The following is a 27,030-nucleotide window of genomic DNA, read 5'->3' on the forward strand; positions in this document are numbered from 1 at the left end:
CATTTTATGCCATGAGGAGGTTGAGGATTACTTCATTCTTCTCTCCACAAATATTTTGGTGTTTTGTGTGCCCATAAGTCAAGAGATTCCTTTATGCCTACTCTCTTTGAACAAACAAGACTGGAAATATAGGACACTAACTAGGATGTGAAATTGATGGGTGAACAATACTTAAACAATAATAAGAAGAAAAGATATGCCTATTTTAAAATGCAAGCATTGAATTAATGATGAATTGTGTTGAATATAGTGATATTTATCACATCTAGGATTATTTGGCATGTCTAGGATTAATGCTATGCATGTCAATACATTGAAAGTTGATGTTAGAATCCAAAATGGTTATAAAATCAGATAACTAAGTCACTGAGATGTCAAAATTAAAACTCCCCCTTGTAATAGACACACTATAAGATTCATTTTATAAAAGTTACAAAACATCAAGATGGACAGAGTAGGAAAGAGGAAAGATATTTTGAGAAAGTCAGGTTCTTGTAATGCTAGTGCCAGAGGGATACATTGCACCTGGTAAAGAAGAAAAGGTATTGCAAACTTGTTATGTCTCTATATGGTCTCAAATAGGTTCCTGGGGCCTAATATATTAAAATTGATGAACATTTTCTACAACGTGAATTTAGAAGGCATCCATATGATCCAGATCTCTATCTCAAAGAATGGAGGGAGACTGCCATTATCGTCATCAATGTATATGTTGATGGCTTAGTTATCATGGGCAACTTAGAAACAATGGTTGAGACAACTAAGAATGATCTTAAGAAGACATTCGATATCTCAAATCTTAGGATACTGCACTATTGTCTCGGCTTAAAGGTACAGAAAACTAATCACCATATCTTTACATATCTCACAACAACATGCAAAGACAATACTTGAGAAATTCAAAATAATAGGTTCCAAACCCATTTCTGCGCCTATTGAATCAATATTGCAGTTTAATTATGTATTTTTGATCCATCTGATCAGGTGAATGCAACTCTCTATCGATTAATAATTGGAGGTTTGATTTACTTGACATACACTAAATCGGAAATCAGTTCTATTGTCAATTATCTTTCATGATTCATGCAAGAAACAGAGATATGTCATTGGAATGTAGTTAACAGATGGTAAAATGGATCACGGTTTGGATATAAAGAATATGGAAATACAGTACTTGAGAAGTTCAGAATACTGTATATTCCTAACCCTTGCCTATGCTTATGTATTGCAGCTTGTCTATTTCTAATCCATCTCCTCATGTAAATGCAACTCTGTATTAATAATTGATTGGAAGTTCAATTTACTTGACATACACTAGATTGATTACCAGCTCTGGTGATACTTATCTTTCATGATCAATGCAAGAACAAAGATATGACATTGTAGTACAATGAATCATGGTTTGGAATATAATAGTATGATCAATTCATGATACATAGATTGATGACAAGAAAACCCCTTACGGATTTGTTTTCTTCTTAGGTTCATGATCAATTTCATGCTCACCAGAAGCAAAATATCGTGTAACAAGTGAGTTTAGCTATGTTGCATGCTAGAAGGATTAGGAATGACTCAAAATTAACCTACTATCCTCTCTTGTGACAATTAGAGTTTTCTCAAGCTTGTTCATTGTAATGTGACACAGCTATGCTGTTTTACTTTCCCCTGTTCTGCTCTTATATTTTGCTCTGTTTTATTTGTTTGTGCTGCTGTTATATCCATATCTCAACATGGTATCAGAGCAGTCTTTGTTCTTTGGGCTGTAAAATTTTTTTTTGGCTGAATCTTTTACTTGCAGGCTGTAGTCTAAGAGTGAGCAGCATCAGCAATTCTTGTGGCAAAAAGATCAATACAGCAGCAAAAGAAAGAGACATTGTTCAACAAATTGGTGAGACATTTTCAATATTCAATTTGAGCATTAAAGTTTTTTTTGAAATCTCTTTCATTCTCATCCAAAAAGGAGAGAATTTGATAATGGAATCACTTGGTGTTACTCTGCCTACAGTTAAGTTAAATGGGAAAAATTATTATGATTGGGTATCTCATGTTGAAATCACTCTCTTCAAAATTGTTATGATATTGTGATTGGTAGTGAACAGAGGCCTACAAATCCAGGAAAGGATCAAGATAATTGGGATAAAAGGGACAAGAGGGCAGCAGCACTAATCAAGCTTACACTTTCAGAAGAGGTTTTTCTGGAAGTGCGTAATGAGAGAAGTGGAGTCAAAGTATGGGAGATTTTGAAGGATCTATATCAAAATTCAGGTGATGTGTGAATCTTATCTCTCATTATTAAGTTATACAATATGAAATTATCAAGCTCACAAGAGATAGTCCCACATTTAGGTAAGTTAAAGGAAAAGAAGAATGAGCTTGCCTCTCTTGGAAAAGATATAGATGATAGAGATTTTATGCAAATTATATTACAAAGTCTTCCAAAATCTTATCAATCATTTATAAGGGGTTTAGATACTGCAGATAAACTAAAAAGTATTAAATCTGAAGAATTGTGTACTAAGTTAGTTCAAGAAGAGAAAAGACAAGTTAAAGAAAAAGAATAATTTGATGGTGAATCTCAAGCATTTGTAATGAAAGGAAAACAATATTATAAGAAGTCACAAGATAATCAATTTAAAGAAAGAAATTTGAAGTATGAAAATAAAGGTTCTTCATTCATAGATCATAATAAAAGTAAATGAAAATGTAATTATTGTGGCAAGATGGGTCATAAGGCAAATGAATGTTTCAAGAAGAAAAGAGATATAGAAAAGAAGGTATAAATAATTCTCCAAAATTTGGTGATTCTAAAAGAAATGCATTTTGTGTTGCACGTAAAGAAAATAATACTTTCAAAGATGATTGGGTTATTGATTTTGGTGCTACACAACACATGTCTCATAATGAAAATCATTTTGAATCAATAAGTAAAAATAATATAGAGAAAATATATTTGGGGTATAATAGTGCTTTAAAAGTTAAAGGGACTGGTGATGTCAAAGTTGATAATGGTTTGTTCAAAAATGTGAAGTTAGTCCCTGAATTAAAAACAAATTTACTTTCAGTATCTCAAATTGCAAGTCAAGGACACAAAATAGAATTCTACAATGATAAGTTCTTAATCAAGGATGTCAATGATAATTATCGAGTTATTGCAATTGGCAAAATGGAGAATGGATTATATAAGTTTCAAGAATTTACTTCTAAATGTGGAGATAAACATATGTGTGCTATTACCCAATATGATGATATGAGCAGGTTATGACATGATCGTTTGGGGCATGTCAATTTTCAAAGTCTCAAGCTTATGGAGAAATTAAAATGGTGCATGGGCTTCCAAAGATATCATTAAGCCCCAAGGTATGTGAAGGATGTGCAATGGGAAAACAACATGTGGAAAGTTTCCCTCAAGGTAAATCATGGAGATCAAAAACTCCTCTACATCTAGTTCATAGTGATGTAATGGGTCCTTTTAAAACACCATCAATTGGAGGATCAAGGTATGCCCTCACCTTTATAGATGATTATAGTAGAAGAATTTGGGTGTATTTTCTGCAAAAGAAAGATGAAGTGTTTCAAAAGTTTAAGGAGTTTAAAGCTTTAACTGAAAAACAAAGTGGAAAACATTTAAAGATAATAAGAACCGATAGAGGGATTGAATACATGAATAAGGCTTTTTTAGATTTTTGTAAAGAACATGGCATAAAAAAGGAATCAATTGTCTCTTATTTTCCCCAACAAAATGGGGTTGCTGAAAGGAAAAATAGAACTATAATAGAAATGGCTAGGTGCATGCTTCATTCTAGCTAAATTTTGGGCCGAAGTAGTTCACACTACCGTATATATCTTGAATAGAACACCTACTAAGGCAATTTTGAACATAACACTAGAAGAGGCATGGAGTGGAAGAAAGCCTACAGTATCTCATTTTAGAATTTTTGGTTGCAATGTATATGCTCACATTCCTGATGAAAGAAGGAGCAAACTTGAAAGGAAGAGTGAGAAGTGCATAATGGTTGGATATAGTGAGGAATCAAAAGGATATAGGTTATACAATCCCAAAACAAATGAAATCTATATTAAAAGAAATGTATGGTTTGATGAAGATGTTAAGAATGATAACTCTCCAACATTGTCTTTTTTCCAATTTTGATTGACGAAGAAAATTCTACCAATAGTCAAAGTCAAGGTGTGCAAACTACTACGTGGGAAGAGACTTAAGTAGAAGAATCAAGTGAAAGTGATAATGAAAATCCAAGAAAATTTAGAAGCATCTGTTTACCGCATAGGTTAATTAAGAATTGCAAATAGACAATGAACACAAACACGAACAATAGAACTCTTCTTATTATTATTCGCATATGCCAGAACATTACATTATGCTTCAATGATAAGATGATTACAATGCTTTCTGAAGGGGTTATAAATACTTTTCGAGGAACCTTTCTGAAGGTATCCGTCGGCCAGATACATTATGTCTGCTACAAACTATTTACCCGTCGGCTACATAACAAGAACTTTCCCGAAGGGACCCGTCGGCTGATACAAAAACTTTTCCGAAGAGTCCTATCAGCTGATACACAATTTCTACCGACGACATCATCCCTCCCAAAAAGAAAAGTCGTCTCGTTACGACTAGTAAAATTAGGAGACAATCCACAAACAATAAAAGAATTACTAGAGAGAAGAAGAAGGTGTCCCAGAAGAGTTCTACTGACGACGTAACTCATACACCTGGTCAATCCGGATGCGCAGATCTGTCTGAATCTGAGAATTAACCTCTACGGCCTCCTTCAGTAGAAGCGCAGCATCCATAGCCTATCTCCTAGCCAACTGCAACTCATGCTCTGCCGCATCTTTATCCCGGATAGCCGCGTCCTTATCCTGTACAACTGCTGCCATATCCTTCAATAGTGCTGCCCGCTCTGCTGCCCATGCTACTTGCTGGTCGGCCAAGTCGGCGGCTAACTTTTCTCTTGCCTCTTTCTCAACCGCTAGCGATCTCTGAGCTGCAACATTGTCTGCTACCTTATCCGCCTCTGCGCGCTGCCGAGCATAGTAAACCTCTTTGTACAATCCCACGATCTCATGTGCCAGCTTCATCATCGAAGTGTCACTTGGTCCCAACTCTGGCTCAGTGGCCCAATCTGCCAACATCTCTGGTGTCTCAACTGCTGGCCAACCTCTATCCACAAAACAAGTCTGAAATCACTGAGGACAACCTCCATGAATATATGCTCGGAGCAAATGCCACTCCCTCCGTCGAGTCAGAGCCTGAATCGCCACTTCATGCCCCTTCTTCAACGCAAACTTCATAGTCCTGAGGTAGTCCCTGCACCTGTCCTCATCCGACCCGTAATCTTCCTTGGCGAAGTCCTCCAATGACCATTCTGCATCACTATTCTCCTCCTCATCAGCGGGAGCCATGCCCACATCCGGTGCCGCCTCCTCTGCTGTCAGTGCAACCACATCATGTGGCATTCCCTCCTCCTGAGACTAAAGCTCTGGTACAGGTGCTACTCCAAAATAGCTGGGAGACTGAATGGACGAGCCACGCCTGTTAGGAACGAGTCGAAACTGTTGCCTCAAAAAAACACTATCTCTATCCATCACCTCTGGTTGTTTGGACTGTGCTGGGTCTGTACACTCCTGCATTCCTCCGTCTAGTACGTTCTCTACTGGACGTTCCTGAACTTCTGCTGACTGTGCTACGGTAACAACTACTGCTGGCTGAATTATAGTAGGTCCCACGGGTTCTGCTATCGGAAGTGCTTCAGCAGGGGCTGAAGAAGTCTCTCGGGTGACAGGTGCTGTCAGGTGGGCAAAGCCTACAACAAATCCAACTCTCGGATGGACAGGACAAGGCCGTACCCCGTGTTGCCATGATGTAGCTAGTGTGACCGCTTGGTGGGATCCACCAATCATCAATATCAATCGCCGTGTCTGTCCAAACCTAGGAATGTGAGGCAAGTGTAGACCTCCCGGCACAGACTTAGAAGTTAGAGGAACTATAGCACGCGGAAATAGCAAGGGGGTAGCCGTGACAATCTGAACCTCCTCATCATCCTCGCCTTCCCCTTCTTCCTCCACATTGTCTTGCTCAGAAGATGTCTCCTGTCGGCCGCTATCTGTATCCCCTACCATGTCCATCCGAGGCCTCTTTTGGCCTGCAGAACCCTTTTGCCCAGTGGTTGTATCCAAGTGCTTCCACCGCATGATAGGAGGTTCTCTTGGAGCCAGTGGTCCAAGTTTTGCCTCTAACTCATCCGTGGGAATCATCCGTGTTGCCGTATCAATGAAGAGACCAATCGCGTAATGGGGCATATAGAAGGTCTTGTGCTGGAGAGTCATAAACTCATGCATCCGTTCAACCAGCACAGACGCCCAATCGTACACTTTCCCAGTCATTATTCCGTTCATCATGGACACCTGCGGAAATGAGATATCGGATGCCCTAGAGGATCCCGTGAGCCTGCTCTTGACCAAGTTCATCAGACATCGCCATGGCCCCTCTTGAATGTCTGTTTTCTTTAAACCCCTTCCCTTCGATGTCTTAGCTAATGCTGCCTGCTCTGCTTCAGTCAAATCTCCACATACTAATCTGATTAAAAATAGCTTCCCATCCTTTGGAATTTTCTTTGGCTGAACCTTTTTGCCCTGCTGCCCTGGAATGCCAAAAACACGTGCGAAATCGGCTGCCTTCAATGATACCACCAAGTTCCTGCCCAGATACTGAAATGTGCTCCTTCGAGAAGCTCTGTCATATGTCTCAATCATGGTATGCAAATACCCTTCATAATCTCGAATGCAAAAAACAGGGATCTGAATGGCCCATTCAACCTGTGCCCTTCTGATGCTTGCTTGAATTGGATGATCATCAGGGGCTTCTTGCCACCATTTTGGGCAATCCGTTCCATTCAACCCTTCAAATTGTATAGTCTGTGGTGTGACTTCAGCTGCTGCAGGTGCTGTAGTCTTACGCTTCTCTTTGCTACTGCTCGAGCCTTCATTCAGGTTACCTTTACCTGCCATGCTCCTGCCCTCCACAACTTTAGACTGTGCTAATTGTTTTTTTCACTATCGTTTACCTGCAGACTCCATCAGTTATATCTTTGTCTTTTCCTAACGGTCTTCCAAATCCGTAAAGTGGAGAATTCTTTCAAACACGTATGGTGAATTGCAACCTTTGAAATGTAAATCCGTACTCTGAAAAAGTTAGAAGGAAAATCAAATAACAAAGCCGCACCACCAGAAGACCACAATTCCGTACAACAGCTTCCCTCCCCAAATCCGTACGGTGATATTTTCAATGCCCTTCACTGATTAGCTGTACAGGGACCATAGTATGTTGAATCCGACTAGAACTAATACACTATAAAAACCGCCTTGTTTACTGCTGAAATCCGTACTCCAATCTTCAAAACCTGTGATCTCATAATCCCAATGATATGGATGGAAATCTGTACAATTACCTGGCTCCAGAATTTCGTACTAATGAAGAGGCCATATACTGCTTTCATAAAAATCCATACCTTGCATTCAATAATGAATTTTCCAGAAACCAAATTTTATATAATCCTTTGCTGAATTCAAAGAATTGTACAATGGCTGGTAACTGAAATCCGTACACTGCTCTTCACAAGGAATCCGTACACTTGAAATGATGGAAATCTTCTGTATGGGTAATGATTTAACAAACTGTACAATGCCCTACAGAGCTGCGTACGGTAACTTGACCCTTCCTCCTATTATAAAATCCGTACGATAGCTATTTGCTAAAAAAAATCCATACGAATTGTAAGCTTTTATTGCAAGCCGTATGGTATCTTCTTCTAGTAAAAACTGTACATCAACCCTATGATAAGACGTACACTGCATATAAACTTTTACTCGTGCTGTTTAAAAGTCCGTATGATCATTAAAACCTCCAGAACTCCCGTGCTGAGACTCCAATTTCCGTACGGTGGGGACTGCCAATGATGGAATCCGTACAGTAGCTTGAAGTGGCTCCCAATTCTTGTATGGCAATCAATGCTTCCAGACTTTTTATAATATGCAACTTTGAAAAATCGTACAGCAGCTCCCAAACTTAAAAATCGCACACAATCTGAAGATCTCACAAACCGTACAACTCAAAAATCAAGTGAAAACCGTACAGTGAGTAGACTAAAAATCTGTATGGTACTTTTTCTTTCCATTTTTTTTTTTTTAAATTTAAATTTTTAAATTTTTCCTTTTCTTTTTTTTTTGTAAACAGCAGAGTCAGTTTTCCCTTCGACCGTCGGCATCGTCGGTCTGCAACGACGAAGGGGTCACCCGAAGGTCATTTTCTGACACAGAAGTCTTTCGACTGTAGTATACCTTTAGCTTCGAGCCATTCACCACCTGAGGTACTTCCTGTCCATCCAAAGTCCATAATTTTATTGCTCCATTGTCCCCTACTCGGATCTGATACGGCCCGACCCACTTAACTTTGAACTTGCCCGGCTTGATCTCATTTTGGCCGTCGTACTGCAATACCCACTGTCTGGGCCGAAACCTATTTAGTTTCAGGTGCTTATCGTGCCATGCCTTTCGCCTATTCTGCGTTACTTCAGTGGTCCACTATGCTAATAATCGCTTCTCCTCCAACCTGTTCAGTTTGTACAGCCGCTCCCTTAAGCTTTCCATGTCGCCCAACTTGTTTTCTAGTGCTATCCGCAGGCTTGGTATCATGAATTCCACTGGTACTACGGCCTCCTGTCCGAACATTAGTTGAAACGGCGTATGTCCTGTTGTAATTTTATACACCATACGGTAAGCCCACAAAGCAGAAAGTAATTTCTCCTCCCAATCCTCCCCTTCGACTGCATAGGATTTGTATATAATTGATACCAGAATTTTGTTGGTAGCTTCGACCTGTCCATTTGCTCTTGGGTAGTACGAACTTGATAGTGAATGATAAATTTTGAACTTCGTGGTAAGCAGTCGAATCACATGGTTTACAAAATGTCCGCCTCTATCACTTGTTAATTGTAACGGAATGCCATACCTGGTAATAATTTGCTCATAAATAAACTGTGCTGTACTTACCGCTGAGTTGTCTAGTAGTGCATGCGCCTCCACCCATTTAGTCAAGTACTCCGTCGCGACAACAATGTAACGGCACCGTCTGGTTCTGCTTGTCTTTAGAGGTCCTATGAAGTCCAAACCCCACCGTTCAAAGAGCTCCTCAGCATGAGAGGGATTCAGAGGCATGAAGTCTCTCTTCAAAGGTTTCCCAGCTCGCTGACATGTATCGCATGCAACAACCCATTCCCTAGCGTCATTGTATACCGTTGGCCACCATAATCCTGCTAGAAGTATCTTTCGTGCAGTTGTGTCCGGCCCCATGTGTCCTCCTGCCGGTCCTTCATGCACTTCTTTTAGTACTCGTGGAATTTCTTCCTCGAGGAAATAATGGCTGAGGATCTGATCAGGTCCCATTTTATACAACAGTCCATTAATTCGCTGAAATGTTCCGCTCTGTATCACCAACTTCCGTCTTTCATTCGGTGGCATGGTATTTGGAAACTGTCTCGTCAACAAGTATTGGCTGATGCTTGTATACCACTCCGGTAGTGTAGCAATCTGAAACAACTGTGCATTAGGAAAGTCATCATTCACACCGTCTGCCGGTTCTCCTGTTTTGATACGTGACAAGTGATCCGCGCTTACATGTTTCTTTCTTGGCCATACGATGATCTTGAAGGTAAACTCCTGCAACAGGAGTAACCATCAGCTGATCCTTCGTTGAATGACTGGTTTGTTGATCATATACAGCAGGGCCTGATGATTGACATAGAACACGAACGGAGTAGCTCAGCAAGTAATGTTTGAACTTCTGCACAGCATAGACCATCCCCAATGCTTCCCGTTCAGTCGTACTATAATTTTGTTCGGCTTTTGTTCCGAAGGGTCCTGTCAGTTGATACACAATTTCTACCGACGACAGCATCCAAGAAATTTATCAAGAAGGTCCTAGAAATATATTTGCTAACTATGCTCTAATGACCAAGGTGATGCAGGTTGACACTTCGAGCACATATGAAGAAGCAAAAGGAAAAGATGAATGGGAAGCACCTATGAAAGAAGAATACAATTCTTTGATAAAGAATGGAAGGTGGGAACTAACAACACTTCCAGAAGGAAAAAATATGTTTGGTTGCAAGTGGACCTATAGAACCAAGTTCACATTAGATGGAGCTATTGAAAAATACAAAGCAAGGTTAGTGGCTAAGGGCTTCTCACAAGAAGAAGGTATAGACGATACTGAAACCTTTGCTCCAGTAGCTAAGATGACTTCCATTTGTACAATAGTTGCTTTAGCTACAAAGTTTGGTTGGAAAATTTTTCAAATGGATGTAAAAAGTGCATTTTTGCATGGTGATTTAAAGGACGAAATTTACATGCAACAACCACTAGGATTTATTAAATATGGTGAAGAAAATTTGGTGTGTAGATTAAGAAAATCACTCTATGGTCTTAAGCAAGCACCAAGGGCATGGTACTCAAAAACAAATAAGTACTTTCTAGATGTTGGATTTAAAAGAAGTAAAGCTGATCCAGATATGTATGTAAAATATAGTGATGATAAAGTTGTTATCATTGTATTGTATGTGGATGACTTGATTATTACAGGAGATCACACACATGATTTGAGATAACTAAAGATCAACTAAAACAAGTTTTTGAAATAACTGATTTAGGACTAATGCACTACTTTTTGGGTATGCAAGTATGGCAAGAAGAAGGAAGCATCATGCTTTCTCAAACTAAGTATGCTCTTGATGTACTCAAAAAATTCAATATGAGTGATTATAAACCATGTAATACACCATGTGAAGTAGGCCCGAAGTTGAGTACTAACTCTACTCAAAAGAAAGTGGATGGAAAATTGTATAGGCAGCTTGTTGGAAATCTTTTGTCTCTTACTATAACTAGACCAGATATTGCATATGTGGTTGGTATTGTATGCAGGTACATGGCAGATCCACACATTGAACATTGGAAAGCAGCCAAAAGAATATTAAGATACATTAAGGGTACTTACCAGCTTGGCATCGAATATAAATACGGAGGAGAGCCTACTTTAGTCGGATATACAGATTCTGATTATGCAGGTGACATTGATGATAGAAAGTCAACTTCAGGATATATCTTCCATCTTGGTTCGAGACCGATTTCATTTAGCAGCAAGAAGCAATCAACGGTGTCACTTTCATCTACTGAAGCTGAATATATTGTTTCATCAAAGGCATCTCAAGAAGCATTGTGGCTTAGACGATTACTTGAAGAATTGCACCATCCACAAAACTCTCCAACTACAATATTTTGTGATAACCAAAGTACTATCAAGCTAGCAAAAAATCTGGTATATCATGCAAGGTCCAAGCATATAGAAGTACATCATCATTTTGTTCGAGATCTAATTGAAAGTCAAGAGGTGGAGGTTCAATTCTGTGGAACAAAAGATCAACTTGCTGATATATTTACAAAAGCATTGTCTATTGTAAAATTTACAAAATTTAGAGATCTATTACAACTTAAAGATGTTTCTACTCTCTCCAAATAAACATTATGGGGGGGTGTTAGAAAAATGTTTATTTGATAGCTCGGTAGCTGAGCATTAATCATAAAATCTAGAAGTCTCTACCTGTACAGTCTAAAACTCCAGAATGTTCCCCTTCTTATGCTTATCGTGGCTGTTTAGAACTTTCTAGAGGTATGATGAGAAGATTATAAATTCACAGTCTCTGTGGTCTGTAAATGCAACAAGAAATACAAGTGCACTAAAGATTATATTCATCACAGCAATCCTGTTTTACTTTCCCCTGTTCTGCTCTTATATTTTGCTCTGTTTTATTTGTTTGTGCTGCTGTTATATCCATATCTCATCAGAGACAGTGTTGTCAATATAACAGTCCAAGCACGGCATTCTTGAGAAGAGTCATTTACCACTACATCAGGAGTAACTACTCAGAGATGGTCAGTTATACAAGAACTGGCTTCCCTTCAGTAGGAAACAATTCAACTTTCTGACGACTCTTGGCCTCCGTGGCATGAAATATGTAATGCATAGATGCATACCTAGGATGAACAAATAAATATAAATGCATGTTTCAGTATCTTCAGTACAGAAACATGGAGTATGGAGCATAATCCGAAATGCTGATTAAAAAAGATGCACGCAGTTGATTCAGAAGCCCACAAGCATAGTGCTAAATAATTTCAAGAAAAAATATAAGAGATTAATGTACGGAACATGTTTACAGTTCATTAGATTGAAGAGGAGCATTTTGATTTTTTTTTTATTAAATCTACAAGCAGCCATATAGTAACGTTACCAAAGTATAACATCTTCATAGGTTTATCCTATATCAAATAGTAATCACTCAAAGTCTAAAATCTCTATATATCAAACATTCAATTTAACAAGTCACATGAAATTGTAAGAAACAGCGAATAAGTAACCTGTGAGAAGGTCCTGGTACACAATCATCTTCTCTGTACTTGCAACAGAACAGCAATACAAATTTATGGAAGAAACTGTAACCGTGCGTTTGTCTGGGGAAAGGAGAGAATTGTATGTATATCTTCTAGAGCGTGTCTGGATGCCTCTCAGAACAACGACAATTCTAAAAAGGTCCTAAAACATAGGCATTCAAGTCGGCGAGCTATTAAAAAGATGGTGTGTTATGCACGTGTGAGCTGCAGCTTAAGACCCTTGTCAAAGGTGCTGGAGTCATTCCAACTCTACCTTACCGATTTATCTAAGCCTGTACACGGCCTTTTTTTCAATTATTATTATTATTTGCTGTGGTTTATTTTAAGTTTTTTAAAAAGTGAATAGGTCCTCTTATTAAATTTATATAAATTTATTATTTTTTAAAAATGAAAAATATATAACATTGTACAATTGTTACAAATTCAGTAGTAGAAGCAAATGAACTTAACAATGCCAACAAAAGGTGGTGAATCTTTGTCATCCTTCTTCTCCCATGCATTAGTGGGTTAGGACTAGGGTTTGAAAGGGACCAACTCTCCTTAATATTATCGTCTTCCTCATTCATCTTTCTTGTCAAAGAAAATTGAGGGAGCCACTTAGAAGAGCCATGCAACCCAAAATCTTCGTCAAAAGGTCAACTAGAAGCATAGTCACTCCAAGATGGTGAAGTTGAGTGATGCTAGAGATTTCTTCTCCTGCCAAATTGCTAGTGAGGGGCCTGAGAATGCCACATATGAGAGTAGCAAGTAGAGGAAGTGTGACCACCTTGCTAGCCACAAGGTGGAGAACGCTCGTTGGAATTGGAAATATGTTGTAGAACTTGGGGAGTCATAGAACTAGCATTATACCAATTCTATACTAGTTCTTGCAAGTGGGCCACCTTATTTGTTTATACTTGTACATGTAGCATGAAATTATTACATATGCATGCTTTAGCATATGAAAAAATATTCACATCAAGAAAGTTGTGATAAATAACACTACATTTCTATCTTTCCATAAACTGAGATGAATTTACATCTTCAAAGTATACTACATTTGCATAAATTTGTTGGGATGTATGGGAAAATCTCTGAACAAAATTATTTTCTACGAGACGGGTCAAAAGAAGTCAGTAATCCAAATCTTCAATTGTTTGGCTCTCTTGCAATATTAAAAGGTGTGCATGAATATCTCAAGTTATCTACAAAAAGGACAACGAGATTTATTTCTCCTAGACACTAGAGATGAAATCCCAGTGATAAGGCCTAGAAAAGAGTATACCACAAGAAATGGTCTACTAGGTTCTACAATAAAAAACTAAATGATGATAAATCTACACTAGCAAGTGGACTTGGTAGAGTGCAAGTGCCATCACTAGTTCAATGTGGAAATCATAGGCAAGTGACAAAGCAACCGATGGTAGCCCATCTTGAGCTTGTAGTTACAAAACGAAGTGCAAGGAAACCAATACCGATCTTTTCACTAAGACTTGAAAAAATAAATGTCAAGTATGTGGAGCATATTTAGAGGTAGTACCAGGACCACCAACTAAAATGTTTGTCGATCTAGGTGGAAAAATTGTGCCTGCAAATCTTCCAAGTGTGAAGATTCATGGCAACATAAGAAAAGAGGTCATGGGGTGTACAAATACCTTGTTTGTGGAAAAGTAGAGTATGAATTCTAGAAATCTAAGCTAAAGGGAACCTCTAGACCTGAATAAGCAAAGATTGCCAAATGTTGTGTTGGTTGAAAGAAAGAGCATCATGAAAATAAGTCTCATCCCAACATAGTCAAGACTTAAGAACTTCCCAAGCCCACCAAATAATTTTACAAACAAAAGTTTGAATATGGACTACATCTTTCATGATCAAAAGGGTTTGAAATCTAATCCCCTTCTAGGTGTTAGGATAAACCACGGACATAAATAAAAACTACATGCAAATATAACCAATAACAAAAAATAATAGAACACACAGAAATGAACACAAGGCACCAAGATTTAACGTGGTTCACCCAATCCCTAAGCTACGTCCACCAAACAACAAGTCCGATCTTATTACAATCCAGTGATTACAACCTGATTACAATCTGTAATCCCTTACAGCTCAATATTGCAGCAAGAACCAATTTCGTATCACCACATATAAAAAATACCCAACCCTAAGCCCTTTTTATACAAGTATTAAACCGCTTTAGGGTTATAACATGTCGGCCATATGTCGGCCATAATATGTCGGCTACCATGTCGGCTACTTCCCAAAAAAAAAATTTCTGGGGCGATGCCCCAAACCCCACTATTTATGAAGTATGTACAGTACTTTCCTGATCAGTCACCACAATCTAACAATCTCCCACTTGGGGACTGATCAGGCTCCACACTAAACAACAATCTCCCACTTGGAGACTGATCTTGTAGCAATACAACTACCGCATGGGGCTCCCACTGGATCAAACCACCCTGGACTCTGCTGTTCTTTTATTCACATTTAGTCTACAAGACCAACTGAAGTTGAAGAGGAGTTCAGCTTCTCCCTTGTTACAACCTTTGTCAACATATCTGCTGGATTTTCATTGGTATGTATCTTCTCCAGCTTTAACTGTCCATCCTCCAAAACTGACTGAATGAAATGGTACCGCAACTGTATGTGTTTGGTCTTAGAATGCAGAGCTGAATTCTTAGCAAGATGAATGGCACTCTGATTATCTGTGAACAAATAATTATCCTTCTGAGGATGTCCCAATTCTTCCAAGAAGAACTGAAGCCATATCATCTCTTTGGCTGCCTCTGTAGCAGCAACATACTCTGCCTCTGTAGTGGAGAGAGCATTAATCTTCTGTAGCCTAGAAACCTGTCTCACGGCTGCCCCACCAATAGTAAAGACATAACCTGTAGTACTCCGCCTAGTATCAATATCCCCAGCCAAATCTGAGTCAACATAGCCCTGTAAATCAGTAGTAGAGCCCCCAAAGTGTAAACACTTATTGGATGTTCCTCTCAAATATCTGAGAATTCACTTGACAGCATTCCAATGCTCAAATCCTGGATGACTCATATACCTGCTAACGACTCCCACTGCATGTGCAATATCTGGCCTAGTGCATACCATAGCATACATCAAACTTCCTACAGCTGAAGCATAGGGTACCTTGGACATCTTATCCTCCTCTTCCTGTGTCTTGGGACACATCTCCTTAGTCAATTTCAAATGACCAGGTAAAGGTGTGCTGACAGCTTTAGCATTCTCCATAGAGAAACGTTGCAACACCTTCTCAACATAATCAGCTTGAGATAGCGTCAATGTTCTGTTCTTCCTATCTCTGCAAATCTTCATACCAAGGATTTGTTTTGCTGCCCCCAAATCCTTCATAGCAAATGCATGTGCTAATTGGCATTTCAGCCCCTTAATATGATCCATGTTAGACCCAACTATAAGCATATCATCAACATATAAACATAAAATAATGTAGCTATCATCATCCAACCTCTTAAAATAAACACAGTAATCTGAATGACACCTATTATATCCATGCTCATGCATAAAACTATCAAATTTCAGATACCATTGCCGAGGTGCTTGCTTCAAGCCATATAAACTTTTCTTCAATTTGCACACTAAGTTCTCCTTACCTTTGACCTCAAAACCCGGTGGCTGAGCCATATATATTTCTTCATCCAAATCACCATGAAGAAAGGCTGTTTTAACATCCATCTGCTCTAAATGCAAATCTTTAGTAGCGACAAGACTTAAAACAGTACGAATAGAAGTCATTTTAACAACAGGAGAAAATATCTTATCAAAATCAATTCCCTTTTTCTGTGCAAATCCTTTTACAACTAACCTGGCCTTAAATCTTTTCTTACCTCCTTCCTCTTCTTTCAACCTGTAAACCCATTTATTCTGTAAAGCCTTTTTACCTGCAGGCAACTTGCACAAATCCCATGTCTTATTTTTCAGCAAAGAGTCCATTTTATCTTTCATTGCAGACTCCCACTGAATCTTAGTATCCACCTGCACAGCTTCATCATAACTATCAGGTTCACCAGCATTAGTAAGTAAAATAGAATACAAAGAGGGAGAAAACTTTTGTGGAGGTCTAATTGGCCTTGTTGACCGTCTAACATTCACTGGTGTGTGTGGTATTTGTTGTTGCAGTTGTTGCACATCATGAGGAATGGCTGGAACATCAGCTTTTGGAGTATCATCCAGCACTACATAATCATCTTCTTTCTTCTCATGTTGCTGCAACAGATCTTTGTACAACACTTTTTCATTGAATATGACATCCCGACTTCTTATAATTTTATGATTTTCAAAATCCCAAAGCCTATAGCCAAATTCATTAATGCCATATCCAACAAAGACACATTTCTTTGATTTAGCTTCTAGCTTGGTTCTATTTTCAGAGTCTATACGAGCAAAAGCTTCACAACCGAAGGTCTTGAGAAAAGAATAACTCACCTTCTTACCAGTCCATGCTTCCTCTGGAATACCACAACCCAAAGGAGTAGAGGGACCTCTATTAATCAAATATACTGTAGTATTGACAACCTCCGCCCACATGTGTAAGGGCAACCCAACATGCAACCTCATGCTCCTTGCGCGCTCCATTATAGTCCTGTTCATGCGTTCAGCCACTCCATTTTCCTGTGGAGTCCTTGGAACAGTTTTTTGTCTACGAATACCATTAGTGGAGCAATAATCTTCAAATTCATGACTGCAATACTCACCACCATTATCAGATCTGAGACATTTTAATTTCTTACCAGTCTCATTTTCAACCAAGCATTTCCATTTCTTAAAAGTTTGAAATACATTAGATTTCTGTCTAAGGAAATAAACCCATACTTTTCTAGTTGCATCATCAATAAATGTAACATAATAATGAGAGCCACCAAGGGAAGATACCTGAGCCGGTCCCCATACATCTGTATGCACAAGCTCTAATTTCTCTTTTTTGTTTTCCTTCCCTGTCTTTACAAAACTCACTCTCTTTTGTTTTCCATACACACAACTTTCACAGAAATCCATATTCACACATTTTAGACCTGGTAAAAATTTCCTTGAATGAAGTACTTTCATACTTGTCTCACTCATGTGCCCAAGTCTATTGTGCCACAGCGCTGTATCAGAATCTACAGCAGCTATTTGTTCTCCCTGCTCAACTGCAGTAATTGTTCCTGAATATTCATTTTTCTTTGAAACAATCAAAGTAGAAGGAACAATATGACCTGTACAAAGATATAAGGTGCCTACTTTCACACCTTTTGCTACTACAAGGGAACCTTTTGAAACCTTCCAATTTTTATCATTAAAAGTAACTACACAACCCTCATCACCGAGTTGCCCTGCTGAAATTAAGTTTCTACTTAGTTTTGGAACATGTCTTACCTCATGTAGTAGCCAATGATTCCCATTCTGCAACTTAATCTTAATTTTTCCCTTTCCAACAATCTGACAGGGTTCATTATCCCCCAAATAAACAAGCCCAAAATCCCCTTGGACATAATCAATGAAATAACCTCTATGAGGTGTAGCATGAAAAGAAGCACCAGAATCTAAAACCCATGAATCATCAACACTCTCTAAAGACAGAAGCAAAGCATCCTCTTCGGATTTGTTACTTACCACATTTGCCTCTTTGTCTCCATCTGATTTATCTCCTTCATTTTTCTTTCGAGTCCAGCAATCTTTCTTTTTGTGCCCTGGTTTCCCACAGTACCAGCAATCATTTGGTCCTCTCGATTGAGACCTCTTCCCCTTTGACTTTCCTCTTGATTTCCCACGATTTCCAGAGTTACTTCCTCTTTCAGTTGTTCGGCCCCTGCTTTGTGCATTTAAAGCACTTCCTGATGTAGATCCACCTGAGGATTTTCTATGAGTTTCCTCACTTAAAATAACACCGATCACATCATCATATTTTAGGGTACTAGATCCAGGAATAGAATTACTCACCGCCATTACCAAGCCATTCCAGCTTTCAGGCAAAGAACACAAAATCAAGAGAGCCCGAATTTCTTCATCAAAATTGATACCCACAGAAGATAATTGACTAGTAATAGTATTAAACTCATTTAAATGATCTGCAACAGATCCACCTTCTGCCATTTTCATATTAAATAAACGCTTCATGAGAAATACCTTATTTGAAGCGGAGGGCTTTTCATACAGTGTCGCTAGGGTTTTCATCAAATCTTCTGTCGTCTTTGCTTTTGTAATATTAAATGCCACCGATGGTGCCAAGCATAATCGAATGCTTCCAAGTGCCTTTCTACCCAAAAGATCCCATTCAGCCTCTGACATAGTTCCCTGATTCTTGGCTTTTCCTTCCAACGGCTTCCATAAATCCTTCTGATATAAATAGTCTTCCATTTGCATCTTCCATAACTGGAAGTTCTGCCCATTAAACCTGTCAACCCTCAACTTACCCTCATCTGCCATCGCTCCCACTCAACTGTGAGACTCCCACTTAACCGTGAGACTTTCCTGTAGAGGATAACTGAAAGACAACCTTGCTCTGATACCACTTGTTAGGATAAACCACGGACAGAAATAAAAACTACATGCAAATATAACCAATAACAAAAAATAATAGAACACACAGAAATGAACACAAGGCACCAAGATTTAACGTGGTTCACCCAATCCCTGGGCTACGTCCACCAAAAAACAAGTCCAATCTTATTACAATCCAGTGATTAAAACCTGATTACAATTCGTAATCCCTTACAGCTCAATACTGTTGCAAGAACCAATTTCGTATCACCACATATAAAAAATACCCAACCCTAAGCCCTTTTTATACAAGTATTAAACCGCTATAGGGTTATAACATGTCGGCCATATGTCGGCCATAATATGTCGGCTACCATGTCGGCTACTTCCCAAAAAAAAATTTCTGGGGCGATGCCCCGAACCCCACTATTTATGAAGTATGTACAGTACTTTCCTGATCAGTCACCACAATCTAACACTAGGTTGGTCTATGAACTAGGTATCTTGAATAAATACAATGCCTAAGAAGAATCTCCAAGCCTTGTTTTTAGAAATGGACCAAATAACCTATTTAGCACACAAGCAAAGACCTTGTTTCTAGGTTGACAAAAGGCCAAGACCTTTATATTCCCTAGGGAGACAACAAAACTCCTAGGAAACTCTATAAAATATGTGATAGTTTTCCCTAGAAGCCCATGAGAAATCTCATAAGAGATTTCCTAACTTGTTGTAAGAAGCTTTAGACAAAGCTCAACATGAAGAATAACATACATGGATAGCAACCAAAACTTTTGAACAAACTTACAATATACTAGCCACTAAGAGGGGCTTAGTAATCCTGTGGGCACACTTTTTCTTGATCCAGGTCAACAGCACATTCAAAATGTTGACAACAAAACCCTAGAAGGAAAAGTGAACACATGAGTATCAAACAATTTTGCCATGTTGAATCCATTTCCACCCATATTGGAGAATCTAGGGAGGGTAGGAAGGAATGATGTAATGGGCACCTTGGAAATGCCCAAGAACTAAACCGATTGCTGAAAGGGATTTTAATGTCTTTGCATAGGTTTCAATCCACATAACATGAGTAAGAAGGAATTTATTTAAATTGAATATTGAACCATTGCTGAAATAATATTAGTTTTCAAAATAATAAAATCAAATACATAGTAATGTATTCCAAAGACCAAACCCCAAGGGAATAATGTCTAGAATATTACAAGAGAGGATGAATGTCCTCCAATGCCAAGACCAAATCTCTAACTCACACCTCCAAGATTTTATCAAATGCAATTCACAATCATCCGATGCTAAACAGTGAGGCTCCCACCTCTATTTATACTTTCCCTACACCCTTCTAGAAGGAAATCAAATATTAATTAATTGCAAGTACTAGAAGCTTCCCCTTTCGAATAATTAATGCACTCTCTAGAAACTCCTCCCTTGCAATACAATAATTAATTGTGCTTCTAGAAAATTAAATTACTAGAGGCTTCCCCCTTTCCAATAATTAATACACACTCTAGAAGCTTCTCCCTTGTGATACAATAGTTAATTAAATTAATTAAATATAAAGTCACCTTTTAATTTTTAATTTATTTAATGACTTTATAGGAAATTAATTTAATTTCCTCTTATGCTCCACTTAGCGTTTGGAGAACGTGAAGGCTAAGAACTTCCACTTAGTTGCTAAAAAGATGGGGATATTACAGTCCGCCCTCCTTGAAATTGCTTGCCCTCAAGCAATCTTAGTCCTGTTTGCTGTAGCACCTACTCACTCTCCCAAGTAGCATCTTTCTCCGGCAGATATCTCCATTTGACTAAATATTCTTTAATCAACCTATTTTGCAAAGTCCTTTCCCTAGTATCTAGAATAGCCTTAGGAATCAATACGAGCTTTCCCTCCTCATCTAATGGTGGCAATTCTGCTGAAGGCACAACTTTCTAACCGATGGATTTCTCAAGCCTTGACAAATGAAACACATTATGCACCCAAATGCCCTCTGGAAGCTCAATCTCATAACCAACCTTGCCCACCTTGCGAATCACTCTATAGGGGCCATAAAACCTAGGCTTCAACTTCTCTACTCCACTCTTTTTGAGTGATGACTATCTATATGGTTGTAGCCTCAGGTAAACCATATCCCCAACCTCAAAGTTGTGCTCTATCTAGTGCTAGTCAACATACAATTTTTGTTGATTTTGGGCTTGCTATATATTCTCCTTGAGCACCCTCAAAATATCCTGACTATCTTGCAAGAAGTGTTTTTCTTTGGGCACTCTACTATCTCCCAAAACTAGATCCATGAAACTAGGTGCTTCATAACCATACAATGCCATGAATGGAGTCATTTTGATGGACATATGATAAGTGGTGTCATAACAGTACTCTCCCATATGTAGCCATTTGACCCAAGCCCTTTGTTGTGCGGTCACATAGTTCCTCAAACATCCTTCCACCCATTTATTCACAATCTCTGTCTGCCCAATTATTTGTGGATGATAACTAGTGCTAGGTGTAAGATCTGTACCACACAACCTAAACAATTCCTAACAAAAAGTACTCATAAATTTACTATCTCGATCATTGACAATAAAACTAGGTAGCCCATGTAACCTAAATATCTATCTGAAAAAAAGATCAGCCACCTGTGCTGCTATGTAAGTGGATGAGATAGCAAAGAAGTGAGCATACTTCGTCAGCTGGTCAACAATCACATAGATGCAATCTTTCCCTTGTACTCGTGGTAATCTGGTGATGAAGTCCATAGAAATACTTTCCCATTTCCTATCCAGAATGGGCAAAGGTTGTAACAACCCTACAAGATATGTGTGTTCTCCTTTATTCTGCTGACAAAATACACACTACTTGGCATGCTTTTGAACATCATCCTTGAGCCCTTTCCATGTGAAATGTTGCTTGTAGGTCTTAAAGACCCCTGGATGTCCAACTATAGGTGTATCATGAAATGCCTTCAGTATTACTTCCCTAAATGGTGATGAAGGAATCAAATATATCCTACCTTGGAACTTAATCAATCTGTCCATCACCATGTAACGATCATCATGTATGGTGCCTGCAATTACTCCAGAAGCCTAAGTGTCCCTTACATACTCTTCCGTGATCTTATTTCTTCAATCTCCTGTAATCTCAGCTAGAGCAAAAATATGAGGTCTCTTGGATAAAGCATCTACCACCACATTCTTCTTACCTTTGACAAACTCAATGTCAAAGTCATAGGCCTGTAACTTTGTAATCTACTTCTATTTTCTATCATTCAGATCATGCTAGCTCATGAAGTATTTGATGTTGTTGTGATCAATTTTGATAAGAAACTTTCCCCAAACTAGGTACGGCTGAAAATTGGCCAATGCATGCATAATAGCCAATATTTCCAGATCATAGATGGAATAACTTCTCTCCACTCCACAGAGCTTCCTGTTGTCACAAAGGTTTGCACCCTTGTCTAAAGTTTTTACCTAAGGACAACCTTGTGAAACATGGAAACAACCTCCAAGCTGTGGGACTTGAACTATGAGGTTGAGTCTCCGGAGAAGGCCGACTTCCTTTACTATCAGGGTGCACCTAACTACTCTTGGAGAGGAAAAGGGAGAAAGAATGCATGAAAGAAAATCTACCATCTCTAACCTAAGGCGGTGATGCACCATAATAGAGTGTTCAAACCAATCTCTACCCATACATGCACTATTGAACCATCATGACACCAAAAGGTATACACATCAAGACTTGCTTTAATCTAACAATCACATGCATATCAAAAAACTCAAATGAATGACACAAGGAAAGAGAGGATTCACTTATATACCATTCATAGGCCAAAAGAGATACAATCAAGTAAAATTGTAGATCTCTAAAATACACTAATGAGAGGCAAATAGTTCTTGCACTTTGCATCAATGGCTGAAGGAGATAAGGTAGAATGTCATATAGTTCAGAGGCAAAAGGAATTTACAGTAAAATTGTAGAGCAATATCAGAGAAGTCAGAGAAGAGTTGACAACACAAAATCTACAAAAAATGCCTTTATAGTTCAGGCATAACTGAGATATTTTCTAACTGAAGTTACTCCACAACAACTGCCATTAAGTCTTGATAAGGATCTGGAGAAAATCTGATCTGGGTACAGATTCAGATACAATGAAACCTGATATTTGTTGAAATAAGGCCCTGACAGAAACAACACCATTAAACCATTCTGACCAAGTAGACGGATAAACTGAGGCAGTGGAGCATTTTCCTTCGTTTAGTGAGTTCAACATTCATTTGGGAGTGGTTGGCATTGATCACAAGGATCAGATCATGCAAGAAAATTTGATCTCCTTCGTTTCCGGCTCATGAATCAACAAAAAACAATAGTCAATAGAATACTGCAACTAGAATGGGCCACGTGGACCAATTATTTTATTTCATTTTGCCACCCGCAAGGTCTTCTCGAGTTTGACCACATCTAACTGACTAACCGCGCCACCTCCTCATAACCCTGACCATGATGTCACATAACCACCAGCCTTCACCACCAACGCTAACTGTAGCATTATCTCCCCTGGCCCACAAGGACACGTGTCGCTGAATTGCTATCTCGCTATACATAAAAAGTGAGCACCTTGCCATAGCAAGATAGTGACCATCGTAGATTCTCATTGATCGTGTGGAAGACATTGATACATTACTTAAGAGAAATATGGTGGGTCCCTTATCACTATGTCGTTGTTTGTAACCCTCATGCAACTCACCATAGCGAGATAGAGACGATTGTAGATCTGAGATTGATTTGACGATCAATTTTTTATTATATATTTTATGGAAGGGGCATGGGTCCAGGTATTGCTGTGACTAAGCTGGCTTAACATGTTGGCACAAATATATGACATATTTTTTCTTGACCCTATCATGTTTGTCATTTTTAGGCATGTCGCTATCTTGTTATCGATGAAAATTACAAACTTTCGGATAGCGATTTAGCGAGCTTTGGTGGGTCATCAAAATCGGCACCAGACTTCATCTTTAGTACTGTAGAAAAATTCTGATGGTTGCTATCTTGCTATGGAAAACAACCTCACAACTTTTCATAGCAAGTATGCGACATTCGTAGATCTTAACAAGATCCAACGACGGGGAAAGTTGCAGGCCAGCGGAAAGAAATATCATAAGGTTTAATCATTTTATTTTGTATTTCTAGGGCATTAAAATAATAGTAAAGATGGGAAGTGGCTATTGGGTGGGCTCAAGTATTTAAATTCAAATTTTGGCAGGGGCAAAAATAGGTAACATTTCTGGTGACTCAGAGGGGATGCAAGCCAGCTATGCATGTGACCAATGACCTTATGCATCCATTGGGTTGTAGAGTTGCAAAAGATTTGGATCATTGCATTGTGAAACCCTAACCCTACCTCTGTGGGAACAAAACCTTCAAAAATTGCCCTCTATCTCTGCAATTGGAACTAGAGACCAAAAAACCTTTTGCAACCTTCAAAACTTCAAAAAACTGGCTATCTCACAGAGAGAAGCTTGTGCTCATGCACTTTTTGGAAGGAAGGAAACCAACAGAAAGAAAACTACTCTAATATATACAAATATTTACAAAGAGAGGGGTCAAAAAAACCCATTGACTGGTTTGCTGAAATAGCTGCCCTTCCTTACCAACTAGTTTCTTATTCCATGCATAATGGAATTCAGATGAATCAGCAGGTATGACAAGCATATTGTTGCATGGAAAACTTCCTTCCCAATGCTGAAAACAATGAAGATTTCCAACACTAGGGTGTTTCCTTGTGGAGCAAAACACACCTACTCCTCTTTGTGATAATCTTCCTCATGCTCTAGAGTGAGCATGACAGGGGGCAACTTGTTGATTTGTTGCAGAGCTAGATACCTTATGGGGCATCTTCTTGATGGTGTAGGGCTAGAGGAATCATCCTTGACCACTTGATTGTGCTCTGTAATGGTAGTCTTCAACTGGTTTGGAAATGGCTCCTCCTTTTGTTGTAAACAACTTTTTTCCACATCTTGTTCATGCTGCCCATGAATCACTTCCTTTGGATCTACTAGTATGGTATGACCTTCCAATCATTGTTGTTGTGGAACATGCTCTTCATATATAGGAGATACCGATTCAATATCTGTGGAATAATAGATAGCATCCAACTCATCCAAAAGATCATCCTCATCATTGATCTCCTCTACTACAGTTGCAAAGACATGCATAGGTTGGGGGGCAACCCCATGCAGGTTAGCATATTCCTCGTCAAGAACAAAGCTACCCTTGAGGCTTTCTTGTCCATCCTCCACATCATAGAGGGTTGTCTACTACAACAAATGATTCTCTTCCTTCTCTAGCAGCAAATCCTCATTCATTGGCAAGGGCTCAAAAGCCATGACTTGTTCCTAAAGGGGAGGAAAAACCCTATTATCTTCTTCTTCTTCCTCAACAACAGAGGGAAGCTCTTCAAATAAGAGGATCAAGTCCTCTTACTTTGGCTCAAGAGCCTCCTTTTTGTTCTTCTTAGTAGACTGCAACTCCTCACATGGAATCTTTGTGGGTTTGGATTCACTCTCCCAAAACTCCATATTTGGACCATCAAGAGTCCATACAACCGACCCACCTGGAGATAGGGAAATAGTGATAGGTCCTAAGGGTTCATGACTAGTCCAAATCTCTCTTACAGGGGGTGGAGGGGCTACAATAGTAGGCTCTTGTGAGGGAGGGGGCTTCTTAAAGCTTGGGATGACATATTTTGGAAAAGGGGGGCCATCTCCTTCCTTGGCTTGAAAATGAGCTGACTGGAGCCTCATTTCCTCCTCTCTTGCTACAACAACTTGCCTTGCAAGGTTCTCCTCAAAATGTCTTTGTCTCTCCCTCTCTTCTTCTTCTTGTTGAAGATAGGCTTGGTAGACCATCTCCTCCTGTTGTCTCTCAAGTTCCTATTGCCTTGCAACTTCATCAAGCTACCTATTAAGGTTCAACAATAGCTCATCTTGTTCACACAACCTTTGGTCTATTCTCATACTCCCCTCTCAGAGTTTATAGTCAATCTGCCTTTGGAGCTCCAACATCATATCTTTAAGTTTCTCATATGAGGATGTTGGGACTGGTGGAGTAGATGTAGGAAGAGAGTAATAGTTTTGAGCAGCTTGGCTATAAGCAACTTGGGGTTGAGATTGAAATTAGCAATATGAAGGTTGAGGAATAAAATTTTCATGATATGGGGGGGAATAATAACTATTTCTATGAATTGTATCCATGGGCAAAGTTTCATAAAACATTGCAATCTCATAGAAAACTTGAAAATCACAAAAGATCAAAGATGATCTTTACATACCAGCATGGTTTTTGCTTGAAACAAATAGATTTGCACTAGATTCACCATGGTGTTTGATTGGATGCCTCCAAAGGCTAGTGGCACTAAGAATAACACCCAAATTCTTAGTGTATCAGGATCAACTGGCTAACTAGCAGACTTATATAGTTGAATCTTCTTTGTCCCACTGAGCGTGCCAAAAACTGTTTGTAAGGAAACTTGCAAAAAGAATTTAACTATTTCCACATAACCCATAATAGATCTGAAATAAATATGAAATTAAAATCCACATGCAAGAGAATAGACAACATACCCACAAAATTGTGACAAAAGATATACCCTGGAAAACCCTCATTGAGGGAAAAAAGCCCAACCTCCAAAAGCATCCATCACCATGTATTATTCAGCAAAAATACCATTGCCATACAACCATGGAAGCTTTCATGGCCATAGCCACAACCAAGCAAACTATGTGAACAAGCATGAATCCACACATCCCATGCCATGCTTCCAACCTTCACAAATGCTCACTTGGCTAACCTATCAAGCCTTGTCTCGCTCAACTCTTTCCTTTCTCACTCTTACTCTCTCTACAACAACTACCCTTGTGGCTGCTTATATAGTAGCAAGTCCCACAAAACCACTAAGTGGTATTACATAAACTATGTGCTAAAACCATGTGCTACCTAACCCACTGACCCCACATTTA

The 27,030-nt window shown here is 38.9% G+C and overlaps 2 protein-coding genes across 7 annotated transcripts in view; one reads left to right on the forward strand and one right to left on the reverse strand.

The window, feature by feature from the left end:
- Positions 1 to 11,832, forward strand: part of LOC149564455 (secreted RxLR effector protein 161-like) — a 51,166-nt gene extending 39,334 nt beyond the window's left edge. For 3 of the 6 annotated variants that reach the window (XR_016361839.1, XM_089818009.1, XM_089818006.1), the window contains 3 exons: positions 1,799 to 1,888; positions 2,100 to 2,265; positions 10,996 to 11,832. Coding sequence is in view for 4 of the 6 variants with exons in the window: in XM_089818009.1 (XP_089674135.1) it covers positions 2,231 to 2,265; positions 10,996 to 11,590 (630 nt within the window). In the remaining 2 variants the exon portion in view is untranslated. Of the gene's footprint in view, positions 1 to 1,798; positions 1,889 to 2,092; positions 2,266 to 10,995 lie in introns of all 6 variants that reach the window. The other 3 variants (XR_016361838.1, XM_089818007.1, XM_089818005.1) reach the window with 1 other exon arrangement.
- The window catches only part of LOC149564456 (translationally-controlled tumor protein homolog), a 49,259-nt gene extending 36,494 nt beyond the window's left edge, over positions 1 to 12,765 (reverse strand). Inside the window, exon 1 of the mRNA XM_089818010.1 lies at positions 12,490 to 12,765. Within this exon, the coding sequence (XP_089674136.1) occupies positions 12,490 to 12,517 (28 nt within the window). The 5' untranslated portion in view covers positions 12,518 to 12,765. The remainder of the gene's footprint in view (positions 1 to 12,489) is intronic.
- Positions 12,766 to 27,030: the final 14,265 nt, after the last annotated feature.

The sequence above is a fragment of the Cupressus sempervirens genome, chromosome 3 (assembly GCF_028749045.1).
Source record: "Cupressus sempervirens isolate cs-2001-9-10 chromosome 3, ASM2874904v1, whole genome shotgun sequence".
NCBI classification, from domain to species: Eukaryota; Viridiplantae; Streptophyta; class Pinopsida; order Cupressales; family Cupressaceae; genus Cupressus; species Cupressus sempervirens.